Genomic DNA, 16,098 nt, shown 5'->3' on the forward strand with positions numbered 1-16,098 from the left:
GGAGGAATATTTAGTGCTCATGGCTAGGCTGTACAAATATAATAAAAAGACAACAGTATCAAAATTAAATTATACTTTTAATGCTATACCAGTCTAATTACCAATTACCACAGTTTATAGAACATGATAAAATAACAAGATTCATGTGAAAAAACAAAAGATCTAAAATATGAGGGAAATGATTGAAAAGAAATAAGGATGAAGGATGAATAGCATTTCCAGGCCTCAAATCATATCATAAAGCAGCAGTCACGAAAACCAGGTGGCACTGGTTAAAGAATAGAGAGAAAGATCAATGAAATAGACCAGATAAGGGAGAATCAGAAACAATGGAACTTGATAAAGTACTTGATAAAGTAGAATACAGAAGTTACCTAGGAATCTCCTTATCTGATAAAAAAAATGCTGGGAAAACCAGAAAACAGACTGGCTGGAATTAGGCTTAGACCAACATTTGCACAATATTCCACAATACATTCTAAACAGATATGTAAACTTAGTATTAAGAGATCACACTATAAAAAATTTAAAAGTGAAACAGGTCATACACCTCTCATAGCCACAGGGTGGAGTTGTATCTTAACTAACGAAAATATACTGGCAATTACAAAAAATAAAATAGATAACTGGCTATATGAAACTGAAAACTTCTGCAGAGATGACATCAATGCATCTCAGATAATAAGGAAAGTGACTGAATGGGGAAAAAAATCTTTGTATCAAATTTCTCTAATAAGGGTTTGGTATCCAAGATATGTAAACAATTAATAAAAATATGTGTAAAACTAATAGTCATTTTTCAACAAGTAGTCAAAGGATATGAATACACAGTATTCAACAGAATTGCAAAATACAAGCACATAAAAGAAATGTTCCAAATCACTAGGAGAAATGCAAATTAACCCTGAGGTTTTACCTCACACTCTGAAAACTGGCAAAAATGACACAAAACAGCAATAGTCAAGGTTGGAGAGATTGTGGAATGATAGGCACACTTAATACATCATTGGTAGAGCTATGAAATGGTACAATCATTCTGGAAAGCAATTTGGAATTATACAAACAAAGTGACTCCAGACTCCCTGAACCAGAGAGTCCCTTACTGGGCTTATACCTCGAGGATGCCATTGATAAGAATAAAGTCCCCATATACAATGAAATTTTTATTGCAGTACTTTTTGTAGCAGCAAAGGTTGGAAATGATGTTGATGTTCATCAAGTGGGGAATGAATAAACAAATTATGGCATATGAATGTTGTGAAATATTACTGTGCTATAAGAAATTATGTATGTGATTAATACAGAGAAGCACGGAAAAATCTATATGAACTAATGCAGAGTGAACTAAGCAAAGCCAAGAAAACAATATACACAGTGACTATAGCAATGTAAATGAAAAAAACTGTTACACACCAAAAAATCAAAAGTAAGTGTAGCAAAATTATAAAGACCAAGTAGGATACAAATGAAAAAATATAAGGGGTCACCCCCAATCCATCCCTCTGTGGAGGCTGGAGGGACACAGGTATTAAACATCACACGTTTTCAGACTTTTTCAACATATCAATCATCTGTGCTGATTTTTTTCCTTTTTAAAAAACACTTTGTTATATGAGATGGCTCTCTGAGAAGGGAAAGGGGGGGAAGGAATATTGGGGGTAACTATGATGATAAAAAACAAAAGATATTAATAAAAACTTATTTTTTAAAAAACGTAGTCCACACAAGAGAAAATACAGTTCACGGATCAACCAACATTTTCCTATCACTCTCATTATAAAGTGAAAACAAACACAGAGCAACAGTACACCCTACTGGAAGATATTAAGTACAGCTTAAGTATTAAGTGAAATATAAGCAATGAAGACCTCTAAAGTTTGCTCTGAAGAGGATCCCTTCATGAAGAAACCAAACTTGTGCCTTCCCCACCCCCTGTTGGAGCAGATCTCTCTAATTTTTAAGTTCAGTGGCTGAACAGACAGCACCAAACAGGAGTCAATATAAATGCTTTTATGGAAAAAGATCATTTAAGACTTAGAACAGTTTTCAAATTAAAAATATATTCCTATGATTTTAGTCCCAAGAACTAAAATTGTTAAACTTTCCCAGTGGAAAAAATAATAATCTCAGCCCAAAGAAGTAAATCTTGGCATTCTAATTATAGAACACTTATCCCTTCCTGTGAGCAGTCTCCGCCTCTGAGGTCTCAGGAAAGCCCACCACCACGAACCTCACAAGCAGCCAGTTTGCCGTCCCACAGTTGGCACACCACTGGCAAAAAGCCTACACAGCTTCCGGAATTCAAAACATTCAGCTTATATGAAGAAACCACATGCTGTGAAATTCCAGTTGACACATTCCAACTTATTTCACAGACATGTAAAATCATTAAGCCATAACCCAGGTAAAGCATCTCTGCCCTACCACTATACCCTAGAGTTTGTGTAAACTACTACTAGCAAGCACAGGGAGCAGTTTTTCAATTTTGCTCTATTGGCACTGGGAAGCAAGCCCCCTAAGCACAGACATTTCCTGTAAGAGGAAGTGCATGATCCTTGATCCTAGAGGAGGGCTTTACATTGGCCCTCAGAGTGTCCAGAGTTAATTCCTTTCAAACCTAAATGCTACAGACTTAGAATGGACCTGGGTAATACCCTGAGGTCCCATCAATTTCTGTGTATAATTACTAAGTAAGGCCAAGGAGGATTAGGAAACTATTCCGCTTATTTCTCTTTGGCAACTATTGGTGCACGGGCATGATAAGCTGTTCTAAATTTAAAGCACACTAAAGTTCTCTTATTCTGAATCTTTCAGCAACACTAAGATTTGACTTACTAGGGAATCAGTATTATACAGAAGTCACATTTAAGTAAGAAGAGAAAAAGGGTACCAACCTCAAGTCTCTTTTCAAGTGATTCAATCCTGTCCTTTTTGCTAGCCAAGTTGGCTCGCGTGTATCGGCTCTGCCCAGGTAGATATAAAACTTGACTGTAACATTCTTCCCAGACCTGGTTATAAGCTTCATTTGACAGCTCGCCATGGCTCATTCCTTGCTTTACTACTTCCATCTCCTGTGTCAGAAGGTCTTGAGCCTGTTAGTGGTAATAATTTAAATAAGTAAGAATGCCATGAATACCTGCCATCACCAAGTTTATAATGAAAACTTTATTAAGGATTAGGTTTCTAAGCCAAGGCAAAACTTGGTAGAAGAAACTATATAGCAAAATAATATGAACTAAGAGGTCTATGAAGTCAAACAGATCAGTGATCAACAAGCTTAGTCACATGTCAAATACTATCCATGTTCCCTCTTCTTCCCCCATCTCCCAAATCCTCTCTCTTCATTTATACCTCACAGACTCCAACAAATACTGTGAACCAGAGCCAAGTGGGGGTTTTGTTACTGAAACACATTCCCTTATTTAGGATTACCCTCTAGGCTATCAGAGAATGGAGTCAGGGACATAGGTCAAATTTTAGTAAACTCAGGATCTCTTAACAACTGTTTTGAGAGATTGGGGAAATCTGCCAAGCTCCATGGTGCACTGCCAAAAAAGAAGTCCAGACTGATATGTTAAAGTCTACCTTTGCCTCATGGTCTTTTGCCAGCATGACATATTGCTGATAATAAACTGACAACTGTCCTTTGAATATTGTAATAGGCTTTAAATCTTGCTGGTAATGTAGGGAAATAAATAGAAGCCAAAAAGATTTTGGATCAAGGAAAAGTGACCATCATCTAAAACTCACATTTAAAGCAAAATAACAGAACATATTCAGAGTATGTCATTATTAGAAAAAAAACAAACCCATGGCCTATTTAACTTTTCTCATTCTCATTATACTAGCTGAAAATTTTGCCACCACATTTTACAGGGCAAGCTCTCTGGACTAGGTCAGTTTTCCTCATTTGGCAAGTAAAGGAAGAGACCTGCATTCAACGATTTTGAAGGCTTCCAGGTTTAAAAATCCATGTAGCTAAAAATAAGACTAAACACCTAAATGCGGGAAAATCTTTGCAGCAAGAACCTCTGAAAAAGGCCATTTCCAAGATATATAAGAAACTGATTTAAATTTAAGAATAAGAACCATTCCCCAACTGATAAATGGTTCAAGGTTGAGAAGAGGTAGTTTTCAAAGGAAGAATCTATCAACAGCCATATAAAAAATGCTCCAAATGACTAATAATTTTTTTAAAATGCAAATTAGCAACCTTAAGGTTCCACTTCATACCCATAAGACTGGCCAAGTTAACAAAAATGGAAAATGACAACTGTTGGGGAAGCTATGGGAAAACAGGCACATTAATGCATAGCTGGTAAGACTGTGAATTAATCCAGTCTATTCTGGAAACAATTTGGAATTATGAGCAAAAGGTTAGTCAGTAGGGCATTCCCTTTGATCCAGAAATATCACCAGTAGGCGTATACCAAAACAGATTAAAGAAAGAGGAAAAGAAGCATATATTCAAAAATATTCATAGTAGCCATTTTTGTAGTAGCAAAGAACTAGAAACTAGGGGGGCAGTATTCATGAGTTGGGGAAGTTCTGACTGCACAAAGTATGGTATGTGAATGAAATGGAATACTACTGTGCCAAAAAAAAATGACAAAAGGGACAGTTTTAGAGAAATCTGGAAAGACTTTGTGAACTGATGCAGAGTTTAGTGAGAACAAAGATAATAATTTATGTAATCACATCAGCATTCTAAAAATAAACAACTTTGAAAGACTTGGGAACTGTGACCAACACAATAAAGAAACACACGAAAAGAAAAAAATTATTTCATTTTTAAAAGGATCTTTCAGGTTTAACTACTTTATAATGAAGAGTCTTTTATAACAAGGAGTCTTAAGATGTTAAGCTAGAAAAGACCTTGAGAGAGCATCTATTCCCAAACTCTCATTTTATTTAAGAGAAAAAGTCAAAAGGGATGTAGCTTGTCCAAGGTCACACAGATAACGAAAAGCGGTGCCAGGCCTTACGCTCAGTGTTCTCTTCTCCCACACCTCACTACTACTAGTCTACTTGCTATTTACCCAGACTTGATCCAACTCACACCATTTCCTTCCCCAACTCTCACCACTGCACCCTTACCCATTCTTTTAAAGCCCTGCTCAAACACCACCTCTGCCAAAAGGCTCATCTGATCCCTTTAAAGTCATTATTCTCTTTTTTGAATTATTTTGTACTTTATAAAACCTTACAAATCAAACTTTCTCACATATGTGCTGCTGTGATCTGTGCTCACGGCATGGTGGAAAAAGCACCAGCTGTGGAGTCAGAGGAGCAGGATCCAAACACTGATCCTTACTACTATATGACCTTGGACAAGTCCCAGCTTCCCCTGAGTCCCAGTTTCTTCATCTGTAAAATAAGGGTATGGAGGGGTGGAGGGGGAAGGTCAGAGCTCTAAATCTACAATACTACATCTTCTCAGCTAATTACATTTTACTGCTTTACAAGGGCATGAATTATCTAATACATCACTATCCCCCACTGCACCTAGTATAGTGGCTTATATACATAGCAGATGCTAAATATTTGTTGAATTTGTATTAGATAAAGAAACAATGCAGTTTATATTCTAATGCTAAACTGTAAGTAAGTAAAAGAGGAGTTTGTAAATAGGAGAGATCAAAGTGGCCAAGAGCAGTGTTTTTTTCCTTTGTTTTTCAGTATTACTAGACTAATGGATTATGGAACTGCTACAGACACTAGGAAATCTCATGAAATCCCTGCGGACAAAATGGAGAGGGGTGGGTTAGAGGACAATACACTTTGGTAGACTGAAAACTGAACAAGAGTGTTGCTTAATGACTGATGTCAAGAGGATTCCTGTTCAGGATGCACTAGGGATCCTATGAGGTGCCCTTTTAATTCTGAGATTCCATGACTTTGTATTAAAATTGTATCTGATATCATATGTGGTAAAAATTCGTAATTACGCTTTTCTGATAACTAGAGCAGAGGTTCAAATTTACCACTACATAATCTATATAGAATGAGTTCACCAAAGAAACATAAGCAAAGAGAAATTATTTTATCTATTTTGAAAATAAATGGCTTCAGAAACACTAGTGAAGTGGTACAGCAACTACAACACAACACAAAGGATCCCAAGCAGTTGGAATTAGTTCAGAATAGGAGCAGGTTCTCATCCTTGCTGTACTCACCAATGAGATGCATGACCTTAAGTAAGTCACAACCTCTCGCAACTTCAGTTTCCTTAACTAGAAAATTCGTAGGTTGGACTAGACGGTCCCAAAGATCCTTCCAATTTTAATATTCCATGTTCACTATATTACAACTAAATTATACTACTGAAAAATGTATTAAAAATATAACCCACTCCCCCTAAGAACCTTACTAGTCAACCCTATTAGCCAAAGTTGTATTAGTCTACATAATTCACTTCTTCTCCTCACTTCTCCCTCTTCCCCCTTTATGATCTTTACTCTAAAAAGGGGTAATTAAGTAAGCACTGGATTCCCGATCCAAATCTCATCCCCATTTATTACAAAACAATGATTCAAAGTAAAACAGCAATCAGAGAAAAATTAACCAGAATATTTCTCATAAAATTTCTCCCTTCCTTGTCCAAATCTATGCTTAGAATGCATCTTAAACCTTTTCATTTTAAGTAATTATAAAGACTCTGTGACAAGATGTTTCCAATTGAAGAGAGAAGAAAAGAAAGATTATCTGCAGGGTGAGTGAAAGGAAGTGTTTAAAATTTAGAATTTCTTTCCAAGTTACAAATAGGACCTAAAGCTTTAATAGTTTGGGACTAGGGGAAAAAAAAGTTCAGGCACAAATGCAGTACCAACTAAAAGGTCTATGGCTTCACCACAGAGTTGGGGAGCACTCCCAAAGGCAACTACCACTATTAATGAGTAAACTACCAGTAAATAACAAACATTAGGGAAAATGCTTTCTAGCTAGTTTCATCCTTCTCCAACTGTGAAACTGACTGGATTTTCTTGGACACTCTGAGAAGTTGCCACTCCTAACAATGGCTAGTATGTCAAATCAGGAAAAGCAACTAAGGGAAAAAATATGATTGGGGAGTTGGGGGAGAGGGAAAGGAAGGAACGGGAAAGATTTATACAAGGAAGACTGTGGTTATTTTTTTACTCTCTCTTCAAAATGGATACAGAGAAGAAATTTTAGTAAGCAAAATTACAAAACCTCTGAATTAGTGAGGAATGTGCTAATGTATCTCTATGTGCTTACCTTCCCCATCACTCTGAATTAAGAACATTTTATTGAAAGCCAAGCAGCAGCACCATTAAAGCCCAGTAACCAATGGCAGCCAAAATTAAGAACATAACTTACTATCATGGTGATTCATGCCAACAAAATCATTATTTTATCTGGTAAAACTGCTACTCTCAAAGATAGTAAATTGTCTTTTATTTTGTGAGAACATAAGGTTTCTCATCTCCTTGGCCAAAAGTATCTAGTTAAAAAATAGTTTTAAGAAATTCATGAGCCCAGTTGTGTAGTCTTTGTTTATTCTAACAAGGGGGAGGACAATAACAACTGGACCAAAAAAAGCTCCTAAACGTGATAAGAACTAGCAGTCTACATCATAAAACAACTTTCTCTTTATGCCTATAAGAACACACAGGTTCTGAATTTTTCAGTTGTTGGTGAGTGTGTGAAAATGATCAAAATTCATCCATGAGACACAGGGTATAATTTATGTCCCTGATATAAAAACATTCCAGTTAAACCATACCTTCTTCAGCTCATCTTTGGAGAATTTCTCATAGGGGTTGTGCTCCAGGTAAGTTATGTGCTCAGTACTATTACTTCCAAATCCTAGAGTTTTCCCCTTTTTATTTCCAGCTTGTTCTCCATACGGATGATGCAGAAGATCATAGTGAAGCATTGTGATCATCTCTTTTTTAATTAGTTCTTCACTCTTCTGTAGATCTGTCAGTGGTGGTTCCACATTTAAGGGTCTCAGGATAGTTTCATTTACCTAAAATTTTAAAAATAAAGGACTTGACTAAACAAAGTCAAACACCAAGGAACATTAATGCTGCTACTGCTGTAGTGTAATTCAAGAAACAAATTCTTTCAAATTTTAAAGCATTTCTTTACTTGTATAACTTCTGAACAGCACTGAAATGTAGGACGAAGTTGATAAGTACTGTCAATATTTCTTAAACCTATAACACAAAAATGTAATAATGTATATATGAAAGCAGATAAAATTATATGGGCCAGGTAAAAGCATCAATCATGTGAAAAGGATGGATATTTACATTAAAAGACTTATTAATTCATTCAACAAGCATTAAGGACTTACTATCCACCAAACTGTGTAGGCACTGGGATTTCAAAGACATAAAACGAAATATTTTCCTTCCCTCAAGGAGCTTATGCTCTCTTAGGAGGAAACAACATTTATATGGAATATTTAATACAAAATAGATTCAAAATAAATACCAAGTAATTTTGAGAGCTTATATTCCCTTGGGGGAAAATAACATGCATAAAGAAAATTTATGATAAAATATACTCAAATTAAATATCGAGTAATTTCCAGGGGAAGACACAGAGTAGCAACTGTAGTGATCCTGTGAAAGGTAACACCAGAAGTGAGCTTTGAAAGAAGCAGGGATGCTACAAAGCACAGGTGAGGGGATCAGTCAGTGCAAAGGCAAAGAGATGAGAACTGGAAGGCTTAGTACGGAGCAGCACCCAAGCCAATTTGGCTAAAACATAAAGCACATGAAGGAGGGCACTATGCAAGAAGCCTGGAAAGGCAGGCTTGAGTCAGATTGTGAAGAGGAATCTGTTTTGATCCCAGAGACAAGAGGGAACCATTGGAGCAGCCTGTGCTTAAAGAATATACATTTGGTAGTTGTGAAGAGGAAGGACTAGAAAGGAGGAAGACTAGATTTAGGGAGACTAATTAGGAGGCTCCTGCAATAGTTCAGGAGAGGTGATGAAGGCCTGATCTAAGGTGGTTATAGCATGAGAGGAGAGAAGGGGACTGACATAAAATACAGTGGAAAAATAGAATCACAACTTAGAGACTGACTAGATAGGAGATGGGAGGGAGAGGAATAGAATCAAGGTTGAGAACCTGAATGACTCAAAAGATGGTGGTACCCTCAAAAGAAACAATTTAAGTAAGGAAGAGAGAACGATTCAGGTGTTTTCAAATTCTTACCTCTGAAGGTCTTGGAAGATCCTTCTGAACAGCTTTGTGCATTCGTTTTAATTCCTTTACACGTTCTGCATCTCGGATAGCCTAGAACATTTAAAAATACCCATTAATTCAAATACACAATAATCTAACATTTCCTAATAAATGCAAATTGAAAAGAATCACCTATTAAGAGACATGCTTACTTAGCTTCCAATCTCGAAAGCTATAGAAGTATTCTAGGTTTGAAGTAAGGAAATCTCTGCCATTTCCTCTTGAGACAATAAAGCCAAAGATATATCGAACCACATTTCCATATATGTTCCACATTTCTGAGACTAAGGATGTGCTTCCATTGCCTAGAACATTGCCCAAGCTATACTGAGTCTCCCATCCATTAAACATTCTTTCATTTCCTGAACAAAAAATTCTAATCTTTTAGGAAAGAGACTTGATAATTTCCACTGCCCTCTTCTCTTTCACCTCAAAAAAAAATCTTTAAACTGAACCACCATTGTCTTGAGACAAAAAAGCCATAGGAATCAAGCCTCATCTCCAACATCAACCCCAAACAAAATGCCATTCCTTAAGAGATAAAATGTGAGCAAAGTACCACTCATAAAGATTCATTTCAGTTTCTAAAATGAGAGAATATACAACAAAGTAGACAGGGACATTCATCATAAAACTAAACTATCCAAAATTCCATACAATAGAGATAAGAAAAGATTTAAAGATACGATTTTCTATTATTTTCACTCCCAAACTCCCTAAGGAAAACACCAGTTTTCCAATATGAGGGCCAAGGGACTTCTAACCCGGGGAACATGGGTCACAAAACTTTATTTTCTTACAAAAATGTTACCTGCTTTCGAGCATCTACATCAGCAGCATCTTCTACATAAGTTTCATCAATCTCACGGTCTTCTAGCTCCTTCTCAGCATTTTCTGGTAGAACAATCTCAAAGTCATTCTTTGGAGCAGGAAGGCCCATCAACCCTAAACGGAGATGCTCACGAGATTCTCTCTCCTGTTGAAAATAAATCAGGTCTTTTGAAGTCATACACGGATCAGTAAATAATCAGATTCAGGGTAAGTTTCTCCAAACAGAGTTATTAACTCAATGTTCACTTGATGAGTAGGGATTTCCAGCCTCTTAAGGATGTCCTTAGTTAGAACATCCTGGATACCATCTGTAAGAGATGATAATGGAACCCATAGGAGCTGATGAGGTAACCAAGTAAAACTGTAGAAAGAAGAGAGAGGGAAAGAGACGGGAAAGGCTAGAGTCCAGGCCAGCCTTGGGGTACAATCACAGTTCAGGGGCAGCAAACAGTACAAAGAATACCATGGAACAACATCCTCTATAGTACTACCATGCTACAGAGGGCTACTGGAAAATGTGAAACATAACTGAATTTTGAATGAAAATGTGATATTACTGGATTATTCACAAGATAAAGCTAATGAATTACAAATTTTTTTTGGATGGGGGAAGGCAGGGCAATTGGGGTTAAGTGACTTGCCCAAGGTCACACAGCTAGTAGGTGTGTCAAGTGTCTGAGGCCACATTTGAACTCAGGTCCTCCTGATTCCAGGGCCAGTGCTCTACTGACTGCGCCACCTAGCTGCCCCCACCAGTGAATTATATTAAAAAAAGAAAATACTTCAAGTCTTTCAGATGAAAAGAATCCAACAAAACTATAGCTAAGGGATGGGGGATTAAAAAGCCTCGCAGTTAGCACTTAAAACAAAGTAGACATAAAAGAAAAAACAGTTTGATAAATTAATGTGATCAAGATTATGGGTAAATTAATAAGTGCACTAATATTACCACATTTCGAAATTTACTCTGGGGTATCAGAAGTGATTGACAAGCAAATGCAAGTAAGCTCTAATAGACTGTAGAGGGGGCCCAGCAAAGAAATAATCAAGTGAGACAGAGTTGGGAACTGTGTGTGCGTGTGCGTGTGTGTGTGTGTGCGTGTGTGTGTGCGTGCGTGTGTGTGTGTGTGTGTGTGTGTGCGTGTGTGTGTGTGTGTGCGTGTGTGTGCGTGCGTGTGTGTGTGTGTGTGTGTGTGTGCGAGAGAGAGAGAGAGAGAGAGAGAGAGTTAACAAACACTTATTAATCACCTATTACATGCCAAGCACTATTCTAAGCACTGAGGATAGAAAGGCAAAAGACAGCCCCTGCCCTCAAGAAACTTACAATCTAAAAGGGGAGACAACATGTACACAACTGTGTACAAAAAGCTATATACGAGATGAGCCGGAAATAATCAACAGAATGAAGACACCAGAATTACGGGGGACGGCTTTCTGTAGAAGGTTAAGGTTCTAGCCAGTGTCATGGGATCACTGCAGGGGTTTGGAGGATGGGTGGGGAGGAAGTAAGATATAAGGGGGGCAGGGGGTGGAGTGGGAAAGCACCCCAGATTATGAATTGCTCTGAATGCCAAGCAGAGGATTTTATATTTGATCCTGGGAGTTTGTTACGTGACACGGTCAAATCTGCACTTTCAGAAGATCACTCTGACATCTGAGTGGATGGACAAGGGAAGGAGAGAAACTTGAGGCAGGCAGACCCACTAGCAGGCTACTGCAACAGTCCAGGTGTGAGGTAATGAAGGCCTATACCATGACGGTGGCAGAGTGAAAGAAGAGAAGGGGGTCATGTTTGAGAGATGCTGCAAAGGTGAAAGTGAACAGGCCTTAGCCATTGACTGAATATGAGAGGTGAAAGAGAATAAGGAGCCAAGGATGACGCCTAGGCTGTGAGCATTGGCAACTGGGAGCACAACGGTACCTTCAACAGTAATCAGAAATTTGGGAAAAGGGGATGCTGTGGAGGGACAGATGAGAGTAGTTTTGGACATTATGAGTTCAACTTGTCTACAGGACATCCAGTTCAAGGTGTCCAAGGCGCAGCAGGAGATGTGAGACTGGAGGTCAGCAGAGAGGTTAGGGCTGAATAAGTAGATCTGAGACTCAACAACATAGAAATGCCCACTGGATCCAAAAGAACTGATGAAATCTCCAAGTGAAAGATAGAGGGTGAAGGAGGCCCAGGGCAGCAGCCTGTGGAACACCCATGGTTAGCACATCTGACCTGACTGAAGATCCAGCAAAGAAGACCAAGAAGGAATGATCAGATAAGTAGGAAGATAAGCAGAAGAGAGCAGTGTTACAGAAATCTAGAGAAAAAAGAGTATCAAGAAAAGAATGACAAACAATGTCAAAAGCTACAGAGACAATTATATTCGACAATTAAAAGATCATTAGTAACTTTGGAGAAAACAGTTTCAACTGAATGATGAGAATGGAAGCCAGATTACAGACAGTTAAGAAGACAGTGAGAAGAGAAGAAGTAGAAGCACTCATTGTAGACGGTCTTCTCAAACAGGTTGGCCCAGCCCCTGAGTCACTGCTCTGCCATGCTCGGCCCTGCCTGGGTGAACTGGGAAACAGTTTCAGCTAAACAATGAGATCAGAATCCAAACTACAGATCATTACGAAGACAGTGAGAAGAAAGGAAGTGAAGGCTTTCCCAAGAAATTTAACCACAAAAAGTAGGGGAAGTATGTATGATAGTGGAGATGGATGATCAAGTGAGGGTTTTTTGAACATGAGAGACCCGAGCATGTTGGTAGGCAGTAGGAGAGCAGCCAGCAGACAGGGAGAGTTAGAAGATACGTGAGAGAGGGGGGTAACGGAGGGGGCAATCTGCTGGAGAAGATGGGATATAATGAAATCACTTGTGCATGTAGAGGGGTTTGTCTTGGCAAGGAGAAGGGCCACTTCTTCCTGTGAGATAGGGGTGACTGAGAAGATAGTGGCAGAAGGCAGGTAAGTGATGAGAAATGAGACAAGGGGAGAAGACGGAGCTCTTGGCGGGGCCTCAAATAAAATATAAGACAAGGTTCTCAGCTGAGACAGTGGGAGGGATCTGAGGAGGGATGAAAAGGTTTGAAAAAGAATGGTATAATAAGTTAATTAGGGAGGTATAAAAGGATTACCTAGCCATAGTGAATGCCCAGTAGAAGTCATACAACCTAAACCGTAGTGACCCAGTCAGCTGGGTTCCATCATTTTCTCCAGCTTTGTTCAACAGAACATGGGTAGGAATGAAGACAGAAGACATTGAGAGTGATCCAAGGCTGAGGCATGGCAGGGCCAAGTCAGCAATAAGGGAACAAAGGGCGCAAAAGAAGAGGAAGAGTGCGAGTGTGTGTGTGTGTGTCATTTTACATCCAGAAACAGAGCCTCCAGCTTTTAAAATTTCTGCACAGCATGTCACCAAAAAATATCATAGATCTCACCAGTAAACATTAAGAGAATACAACTCATCATTTGAGCTAAAATTATGTCGCGGGGGGGGCGGAGCCAAGATGGCAGCTGGTAAGCAGGAACTAGTGTGAGCTCCGTACCGAGTCCCTCCAAAAACCTATAAAAAATGGCTCTGAACCAATTCTAGAACGGCAGAACCCACAAAACAGCAGAGGGAAGCAGGGCTCCAGCCCAGGACAGCCTGGATGGTCTCTGGGTGAGGTCTATCCCACACGGAACTGGGAGCTGGGAACGGAGTGGAGCAGAACCCAGCATGAACGACGTGGACCACCCAGACCAGAAGCCGGGCGGAGGGGGCCCTAGCGCCCTGAATCAGTGAGCTGTGGCAGTTACCAGACTCCTTAACCCACAAACACCAAAGACTGCAGAGAAGGTTAGTGGGAAAAGCTGGGGAGTAGAAGGAGTTCTCGGTTCAGCTTCCAGCCCCGGGGGCAGCTACAGCTGTTGTTACTTCCGGCTCCAGGCCCACCTGGTGGGAGGAATTAAGTGGCGGATCAGAGCAGGAGTGCACGGCCTGCTGAAGATCTAAGTCCAGTCCGGGTTGGGGGTTGGGGAAGGAGCAGTGCTGGTGTGGCAGAGCTGGCACCTCCCCCCCAAACGTGGAACATAGAACTCTCTAGTCTACAAGCAGTCATACCCCACTGAAAAACTCAAAGGTCAAGTTAGTTGGCTGGGAATATGGCCAGGCAGCGAAAACGCACCGAGATTCAGTTTCAGACTTTGCATTCTTTCTTTGCTGACAAAGAAGACCAAAACATACAGCCTAAAGAAGTCAACAAAGTGCAAGAGCCTACACCAACAGCCTCCAAGAAAAACATGAACTGGTCCCAGGCCATGGAAGAGCTCAAAAAGGAGTTGGAAAAGCAAGTTAGAGAAGTAGAGGAAAAATTGGGAAGAGAAATGAGAAGGATGCGAGAAAACCATGAAAAACAAGTCAATGACATGCTAAAGGAGACCCAAAAAAATACCAAAAAATACACTGAAGAAAACAACACCTTAAAAAACAGACTAACTCAAATGGCAAAAGAGCTCCAAAAAGCCAATGAGGAGAAGAATGCCTTGAAAGGCAGAATTAGCCAAATGGAAAAGGAGGTCCAAAAGACCACTGAAGAAAATACTACTTTAAAAATTAGATTGGAGCAAGTGGAAGCTAGTGATTTTATGAGAAATCAAGATATTATAAAACAGAACCAAAGGAATGAAAAAATGGAAGATAATGTGAAATATCTCATTGGAAAAACCACTGACCTGGAAAATAGATCCAGGAGAGAGAATTTAAAAATTATTGGACTACCTGAAAGCCATGATCAAAAAAAAAAGCCTAGATATCATCTTTCAAGAAATTATCAAGGAGAACTGCCCTGATATTCTAGAGTCACAGGGCAAAATAGAAATTGAAAGAATCCATCGATCGCCTCCTCAAATAGATCCCAAAAAGAAATCTCCTAGGAATATTGTCGCCAAATTCCAGAGCTCCCAGATCAAGGAGAAAATACTGCAAGCAGCCAGAAAGAAACAATTTGAGTATTGTAGAAACCCAATCAGAATAACCCAGCCTCTACATTAAGAGATCGAAGGGCTTGGAATACGATATTCTGGAGGTCAATGGAGCTAGGATTAAAACCTAGAATCACCTACCCAGCAAAACTGAGTATCATGTTCCAAGGCAAAATATGGATTTTCAATAAAATAGAGGACTTTCAAGCTTTCTCAGTGAAAAGACCAGAACTGAATAGAAAATTTGACTTTCAAACACAAGAATCAAGAGAAGCATGAAAAGGTAATCAAGAAACAGAAATTGCAAGGGACTTACTAAAGTTGAACTGTTTTGTTGACATTCCTACATGGAAAGATGATGTGTATGATTCATGAGACCTCAGTATTAGGGCAGTTGAAGGGAATATGCATATATATATGTTTATGTATATATATGGGTGAATGTGTATGTATGTATATATCTATGTGTGTATGTATGTGTATATATATATATATATATAGAGAGAGAGAGAGAGAGAGAGAGAGAGAGGGAGAGAGCGGACACAGGGTGAGTTGAAGATGAAGGGAAGATATCTAAAAGAAATAAAATCAAATTAAGGGATGAGAGAGGAACATACTGAGAGAGGGAGATAAGGAGAGATAGAATGGGATGGATTATCTCCCATAAAGGTGGCAAGAGGAAGCAGTTCTGTGGGAGGAGGGGAGAGGGTGGATGAGGGGGGAATGAGTGAACATTGCTCTCATCAGATTTGTCCTAAGGAGGGAATACCATACATACCCAATTGGGAATCTTACCCCACAGGAAAGAAGAGGGAAGAAGATAAAAAAAAAATGGGGGGGATGATGGAGGGGAGGGCTGATGGGGGTGGAGGTAGTCAAAAACAAACACTTTCGAAAGGGGACAGGGTCAAGGGAGAAAATTCAATAAAGGGGGATGGGTTGGGAAGGAGCAAAATATAGTTAGTCTTTCACAACATGAGTATTGTGGAAGGGTTATACATAATGATACACATGTGGCCTATGTTGAATTGCTTGACTTCTTAGGGAGGGTGGGTGGGAAGGGAAGAGGGGAGAGAATTTGGAACTCA

At 39.2% G+C, this 16,098-nt stretch overlaps 1 protein-coding gene across 1 annotated transcript in view; it reads right to left on the reverse strand.

Moving 5' to 3' along the window:
* Nucleotides 1-16,098, reverse strand: part of CDC5L (cell division cycle 5 like) — a 56,194-nt gene that overhangs the window by 10,133 nt on the left and 29,963 nt on the right. The window contains exons 11-14 of the mRNA XM_036767790.1: nucleotides 10,032-10,196; nucleotides 9,191-9,271; nucleotides 7,745-7,990; nucleotides 2,895-3,092 (exon numbers count right to left, since the gene is read on the reverse strand). Coding sequence (XP_036623685.1) covers nucleotides 2,895-3,092; nucleotides 7,745-7,990; nucleotides 9,191-9,271; nucleotides 10,032-10,196 — 690 coding nt within the window. The remainder of the gene's footprint in view (nucleotides 1-2,894; nucleotides 3,093-7,744; nucleotides 7,991-9,190; nucleotides 9,272-10,031; nucleotides 10,197-16,098) is intronic.

This window comes from Trichosurus vulpecula, chromosome 7, assembly GCF_011100635.1.
Source record: "Trichosurus vulpecula isolate mTriVul1 chromosome 7, mTriVul1.pri, whole genome shotgun sequence".
NCBI classification, from domain to species: domain Eukaryota; kingdom Metazoa; phylum Chordata; class Mammalia; order Diprotodontia; family Phalangeridae; genus Trichosurus; species Trichosurus vulpecula.